Source organism: Hordeum vulgare, chromosome 2H (assembly GCF_904849725.1).
Source record: "Hordeum vulgare subsp. vulgare chromosome 2H, MorexV3_pseudomolecules_assembly, whole genome shotgun sequence".
Classification (NCBI taxonomy): Eukaryota; Viridiplantae; Streptophyta; class Magnoliopsida; order Poales; family Poaceae; genus Hordeum; species Hordeum vulgare.
The window spans coordinates 587170217-587177605 of NC_058519.1; the positions used below are offsets into that span (position 1 = coordinate 587170217).

Genomic DNA, 7389 nt, shown 5'->3' on the forward strand with positions numbered 1-7389 from the left:
ATCTCGCTTTACGGCCGTGTAATAATAATAAATAATAAATAAAACAAACAAACCAAAGAAAGGAGGAAGGAGGAGAGAATATTATACCAAAAAAGAGAGAGAGAAAATATACTCAGATCAGAATGACAAGGCCAGGCCCAAGCGCGGCCCGCCCGTCGCGATCGCGGCCGCGCGGTGCATCTGCATCCTACGGTCGGCGTCGCTTCGTCCCCGTCGGTCGCCCACCCTCTCCTCCTCCTGTCGCAGCGCAGGAAATACTCTTCCGTCCCCCATCTTTGAACCTTCCTCCTCCTCCGCGCTGACTTGCCCTACCCTACCCTACCTTGCCCGGCAACAAACCAGACCAGACCAGACCAGGCCCCTCCCATATAGCAGCAATCGATTCCGGCCTCTCAGCCCGCAGCAGCGCACAGGCCACAGCTCCCGCGACGCCGAGCCGGACGGACGGAGCCACCGCCCCACAGCACGCGCGCGCGGGCAGGGCGAGGCGAGGGGATCGATGGCGAAGCTGTACGTGCAGGCGGTGCCGCCGCCGGATCTGAACAAGAACACCGAGTGGTTCATGTACCCGGGGGTCTGGACCACCTACATCTTCATCCTCTTCGTCTCCTGGCTCCTCATCCTCTCCATCTTCGGCTGCACCCCCGGCATGGCCTGGACCCTCGTCAACCTCGGCCACTTCGCGGTACCCGCCTCTCCCCCCTCCCTCCCTCCCTTGCACACCATCGGCTCTCTCTCTCTCTCCTGGATTAGGATTGCGATGAGGATTGGCTGCTTGCTTGGCCCCCTGGATCTGAGGGCTTGCGGTTCGACTTAGTTTACCTCGATTGCTTGCTTCGTGAGGTCAGGGATTGGGGCAGATCGTTCCGCATCTGCCTACCCATCTCCTCCCCCAGCTACAAATTGCTATGACGCATTCGCCCAAATCCTGCCAACTAAATGCTGCTGCTAGTATTGGCTTGCCTTTCCTACCCCACTGGATGCGTCCCCCCTACTCATCCACTCATCATTCGCGTACCAGCAAGCACTATCTGTAGTTTGAGGTGAATCGAATTCCAAACCTTGACGGCAGCCTGCATTTCAGCCCATGCATCACGGTGTTTTAGGACTTCTAATCCTCTATGCATCCAGGTTTCAGCTTAACGTCATTTTGTTGTTATGCTTTGCATGTTCTGGCCTCAAAGTGTTGAAACACCAAATCATAGTTGTGCCCCTGTTGGTTGTATTGTAGATAAATAGCAGAGGGCACTGTGTGTAGTTATAAAGGATCGAGCGGGTGTTATCATTCTTTCTGCTAACATGCACTTCCAAAGACTTTTAAGCTTAGAGTTCATATAGTCATGCACTGTTTTTTAGCGCAGATATTGTATAATTATGCAGTGCTCCTTATACTAAGTCTATTTACTATATAGGAATTACTCATGTATTCTTGGATAGTACCGACTACTTACTAGGGTGAATTAACCACACTTTGCCACTTTTCCATGCTCATATTGTCCTCAATACACCCTATAAGTCAGTATCTATAGCTGAAGCATTTCCTTGGTCATTGTGGAGTAGGAGCAAAGACAGCACAGATAGTGACCCAGCAAAAAAACAGAGGTGATGAGTTGTGTTAGAGAATAGGTTCAACCCAGGGTATGCAATTGGCATGGAGATTAACCTTCACATGAAGTGTATTCTAGTTCTGATGTTAATGTTTCATAATAGCCAAATAAACAACTTGCATTTAATCATTCTTTTGCTACTTCTAATATAACAACGTAGTGGCAAAATCCATGAAAATTTTCTGGCAGTGAATACCGCACTTCTATTTTCCCCAACCGTCAATTCTGGAAGTAAAAAACTATTGCTATTTTTCTCATAAGATTGTAGTGTGATACTCCCTCCTTTCCGGTTTATAGGGCTCAAATCTGAAATCTCATCAACCAAGGTGAATTGTGAGTGGATGACACTAGTTTTAACTACCCAATTAAATATTTCTCACATATTCAATTTTCAAGGCAATAAATGTAGCATCCTCCTTCTCATTGGACCTGGATAGTGGATGTAGAAAACGATGTATGCATAGCCACTCATCTCCTTTCTCTAAACTCTATGTATTAAATATGGCGTGGGACTCAAAGCACTTTAACTCAATCAGACTCAAAATGAGCCTAATATAATGAAAATCTGGAAATTTTGAGATGAGCCCTATAAACCGGAAAGGAGGGAGTACATACTATCTAGAAATTATTTTTCTATCGTCATTGCTTTCCTAATTTAACCTTCATTTCAGATTACATACCACTTCTTCCACTGGAAGAAGGGAACCCCATTTGCCGATGACCAGGGTATGTACAACAGATTGACTTGGTGGGAGCAAATGGACAACGGCAAGCAGCTTACTCGCAACAGAAAATTTCTTGTTGTCGTTCCTGTAGTCCTGTAAGTGTTATTCTGTTTCAATTTTTTTATAGCACCTCCTCTGAACCATATTACTTGTCCCAGCTTTAGTACAACTTTGGTACTGCTTTTGGGGGCTTATTAGGCAAGAAACAGCATGGCAGGATGTATGCACAATCGCAGATTCTGTCTAGTTAGCAAACACTACACTTATTCATTAATTATACAAAGATCACTTGTTAGTAACATCTAGATCTAACTAGCACATTTATGCTATTATACTTTTGTAAGGATTGGGGCATTGCTCAATTGCTCTGACGTATGAATATAATTAATTTTGTGCAACCAACATCAGATTAACCAAGGAACTATAATTAATTAATCTATGTAAGTTCTTAAATGTTCAGGAAATTCGACATCAAGGATCTCATATGCTACTTTTATATGGGCTATCCCTTGTACTTTAGTGATTGTGCGTTATATCTTTAATTTCTTGTGATCTTCACGCATAAGTGTTTTTAATAATTGATCATTCACGTCCGGTTAGTGGTCAGTAAACTTGGCGGCAAACTGGTTAAATACTTGGCTGTGATCATGTTTGTGGTTGGTGTGCGAGCAAGCAAAATCAAAAGTGATCGCAACTGATTATATTATTTTTGCGGCCTGTAATTCACTAGAATTGTTGACCTGCCTTCTGAGAACATAGTCAGGCACATGGTTACTCTGTTTAATTGAATTACAATTTTAGTTTCTTTTATGAGTGGAAAGATCAGTCACACACACACACATGGACAAATCAAAACCCTGTATGCTGTGTCTTTTTTTATAAAATTAAATGGTGATTGTTTGGCATATACAAATATGTTTTGCTTTAATGGCCACACCTGAATGTCAGGATAGAACCTCATTTTTGTCCTTTTGCAAAATCTGTTTCTCATTTAGTCCATGGGCATTGGATTTGCGATAACATGCACAATAAATCTTCATTTCCATTATATGAGACACTTCATGAGATTTGATTTGATTTTTTGTTGCGACTTTAGCAATTCTGCGTGCTGCATGTTATTATTGTAGGACGACTAAATACAGATTGATATTTCCAGATTCTCTAGTTTCTGTGATAAAACTTTCTTACTTAGCTCCTCACAGAAAGAAACCTTTTACCTAGCTGGAATTCTACACATTGTTTGTAGCGGCTGCAGTATCAGTCAATATTGTGGTTTGGGTTGCTTGTCGATATGGAAGTATCGACCCATATTACGGTCATATAGGCCACAGTATCGGCCATATTGGTATGTTAAGGACAGGCCGATATAAACCTGATATCCACTAGATCAAAAATTGATAAATTTTGACGGTCTGCACCAAGTTGATCAACATGCTTCTCTTGTGTTCAGAACAGGCCTGCTGATTTGTATCTGTTCTTGAAGAAATGTGTATTCTCTCGACATGGCATTATTATTATTTACTACTCCCTCCGTTCCTAAATATAAGTCTTTCTAGAGATTCCACTAGTAGACTACATACGGATGTATATAGACATATTTTAGAGTGTAGATTCATTCATTTTGCTCCGTATGTAGACTCCTAGTGAAATCTCTTAAAAAACTTATATTTAGGAACGGAGGAAGTATGTGCCTATGCGGAAATTTAGTATTACATAATTGCCCCATTTTGTCCAAGGAAATAAGTCATCGCCTAAACGTCGCTACATCACGTGGGTCCTCTGAGGCGGACGATTGGGAGCAATGCCCAGAATTTCTCATTTAGGCAAGAGCTCAGAAATTAATGGTGACACCATGCCGCCTGGGGTCGCCGCGGCTAGCTGTGTTGCTCGGCCAAGGGGGAATCAGCGGGATAAGCTTGAGTTTTGGCCATTGTTCCAAATATTAGCCATTTAATCGGCATCTTGGTCAGTTAATCGCTATTCGTTGGGTCACCGAATAGCCGATTAACTGATTTATTGGCCTGATAGCTGGAAAATTCGCCTATTTATCCCTACTCAGCACCCGACTGACACGGTACCAGTTACAGATATTTTGAACATTGGTTTTTGCACTAGAATGTGAGGAAACTTCTGATGTGGAGCCAGCAAGAGTCCACTGGAGCGGGGCTGCCGCTGGTGTGACCAATTTGCTCACGGACAGAGGAGATGCGGAGCTGGGCAACTGCTGGAGTTTGCTGAAGCTCAATGGCCATGGGGGCTGCTGGGAGCGGCGGTAGGTGCAGGGTTGGTTGTTGGGAAAGAGAAGGTGATAAGGACGGTGCAGTAGGAGCATAGATGGAGAAATTAAGCTAGACCTAGGCGGCGCCGTACAAGGGAGCTGGGTTGGAAGAGAGAGAGAGAGAGCCTGTAAGCTATAGAGCTGGTAGGGTTACTGCTGGGTCATATAGTCCAGGCTGTTGGTCCTAATGGGCCAGCCCAGGAATACCTGTTGGGCCTAATTGTCACATAAGGTTGGAATTTGCTGCCATATTGGGTTGCAACTTCATATTTTCCTGCCATATAGTGTTTTTTATCATTTTTGCCCAACGCCTAATTGTTGCCATGGCAAACATAGTGCCCTGAGCTTGACAACTCGACTCAACGACATCAAATCCTCGCTTTTATCCATGAAATGCAAATAAATAATTAATCTTAATACATTTAGCTGATAGTTTGTGGCCAAAGAATCTCTCGTGTTGTTCGGCATGCTTCTAATTCTTCTTATATTTGGTAACAGTATGACTGTGTTTTCCTTATAAAAGATACTACTAGTTTACTAGAGAAGCGTTTGTTTTTCTTCAAAATATAGTTTTTGCCGTGCAAAATTATAATAAAGAGTGAATTTTATGTAGTTCAACTGTGCTATTTTCACAACTACCAGGTCCCGATCCTACTATGCCCTTGTATGAATGTAAACACATTATTCCCTCGTATATTCATGATTTCCTTCAATTGTCCTTTATAGATCTGAGTGGTCATCATGACTTACGGGGATGTCTCTGTTCCTGTGCAGGTACTTGATAGCTTCGCACACCACAGACTATCAACATCCTATGCTCTTTTTGAACACCATTGCAGTCATTGTACTTGTTGTTGCGAAACTACCGAACATGCACAAGGTCCGGATTTTTGGAATCAATGCCGGTAACTAAGCGGCAGCATCCCAGGGTAGACAGCACTCAATATCATTGTTTCATCTGAATGGCTGGATGTGTTGCACCTAGTTCTGAATTCACTCGTCAGAGTACCTGTGTGTAGTGTCTGAGAGCTGTTAGTAGACGACATGTTATCATTGTACAGAGAAACGCTAAAAGGCCTGGAAATTGACGCTGTTTTTGCAACTTTGCCGACACACACGTTCTGTTCTGTAGACTCTTTATGCTGCTATATGTTTTGTTGCAAGTATTTGCCAATTGATACATGTATAGTTTATCTGTGCCTGAAGCTCTTTTTTTTTAATCCCCACAATTTGAGGTAAGATTAAAGGAGTTGCTTGTGCATCGGTGGTCGGTGCTTGTCCGCGTGTCACCAAGTAGTGTGCAAACCTAGTAGATATTTTTGATTGGTAGTGTTCTGTGCAATGAGAGACCCACAGAGGTGCAATCATCTACTCCTAGATGAGTAGATAGTTGGACGCCTGATTTGGTTCATTCCATGAAGTGTGTCTTACTCTGTTTTGTTCTATCTGTAACCTTCTCTGGGCATTCAAGGACCCTTCAGATACAGCAGAGTAAGGAGCTGACATCTAATTTGGTCTTATAACGTTTGTTGAAAAAAAGACATGATATATGCCTGATGGTCTCAGTTTTTTAATCACGTTAATATCGCATATATATTTTAACTCTTTGCAGTGTCATCACTTGTGTAGCATACACACTGTCAGGGTGCCACCGCAGGTGACTTGTTCCACGAAAGTAATACTCCAATGCAAGTGTTAAAAGAAGGGAAGCCGTCGAACAGCCCGTTTTCGACCGGGGAACCTGATGATTCGCCACACTTGATTCGATTGGGTGTTTGATGATTTGCCGTGGGGTTGTGGAGGGATGTCGAATGAATTATCAAATACCCTTCACCTGTTTTCCTTTTTGGGCCTCATCCTTCATTTCAGTGCGAATGTTTGCGACAGATGCAGTCCACATCAACTGCTGCAACCATCAGCATCGCTCGCCCGGACCGGCGAGCTGGCTTGCTTCGCGACGAAGGAAAGTGCCGACGCGAGGACTCCCTACCCCAGTCAAGAACAGTGCCTACCCCCCCCCCCCCCCCCCCCCCCCATCCATTACCAATAACCCACAGTTCAAGCGGACCATGGGTTTACTGTTTCAGCATGCAAAACCCCATAAACCCTTTATTCCATTCGGGGCGTACCATCAACGCCCCAACCGTCCAACCTAACCGCCTTTCGGCGAAAATCTGCACTCTTTCTGTTATTCCGTTATGAGAGACGGCATTTGCTGTGCGCCTTCAGCGTGAGAATCAACGGCCGAGCTGACCATGCATCTGGTCTAGAGGAATTTAGCGTGACGCATGCTCCCCGTGGCAGCGAGTGCGTGCAGCATCGACCCACTGCGCGCGGCACTGCCGACAAAGGTGAATGGGACGGCAGCAGCATTTGGGCAGGGATCCCGGTCGGGCGGTGACATGCGCATAATCCATGGGCAGATACGCGCGCAGGAGGTCGATCGAGATTCGGGTTGAAATCGCGCGCGATCGATCGATCGGCTTAACAACCATCAGTGTCGCCGACAGCGTCAGGCATAGCTATCCTCACCTAGCTAGCGGGCGCAAGTAGCGGCCAGGCGGAACGCCAGTGGACCTTGGGCGTTCCAGTTCAGGACCGCACGCACACAGTTCGTTATCGTTCACGGCTCACGGGCAAGGGCAATGATGGGCGGCGATATCATCCATCGGCACCATCAAATCATAACCGTCCGTTATTGATGGATTTATCGGGAACATTCTCTTGTTTCATACTCAATCGAAAATCAAATACTTTGACCGCTGCAACCCCTACGTCC

At 44.8% G+C, this 7389-nt stretch overlaps 1 protein-coding gene across 1 annotated transcript; it reads left to right on the top strand.

Annotated features, from left to right (window-relative positions):
• The first annotated feature begins 254 nt into the window (after positions 1–254).
• LOC123427479 (ORM1-like protein 2) lies at positions 255–5803 on the top strand. Its single transcript, XM_045111536.1, has 3 exons — positions 255–685; positions 2279–2427; positions 5385–5803. Exons 1-3 carry the CDS (start codon positions 500–502, stop codon positions 5521–5523), a joined length of 474 nt encoding a protein of 157 aa, XP_044967471.1. The 5' UTR covers positions 255–499; the 3' UTR covers positions 5524–5803.
• Positions 5804–7389: the final 1586 nt, after the last annotated feature.

What these genes read in the sequence shown, in the direction of transcription:
- LOC123427479 (XM_045111536.1), top strand. Translation starts at nt 500, where the DNA reads ATGGCGAAGCTGTACGTGCAGGCGGTGCCGCCGCCGGATCTGAACAAG. An exon ending in TCAACCTCGGCCACTTCGCG is followed by an intron (nt 686 to 2,278) that starts GTACCCGCCTCT and finishes CCTTCATTTCAG; the next exon opens with ATTACATACCACTTCTTCCA. An exon ending in GTTGTCGTTCCTGTAGTCCT is followed by an intron (nt 2,428 to 5,384) that starts GTAAGTGTTATT and finishes GTTCCTGTGCAG; the next exon opens with GTACTTGATAGCTTCGCACA.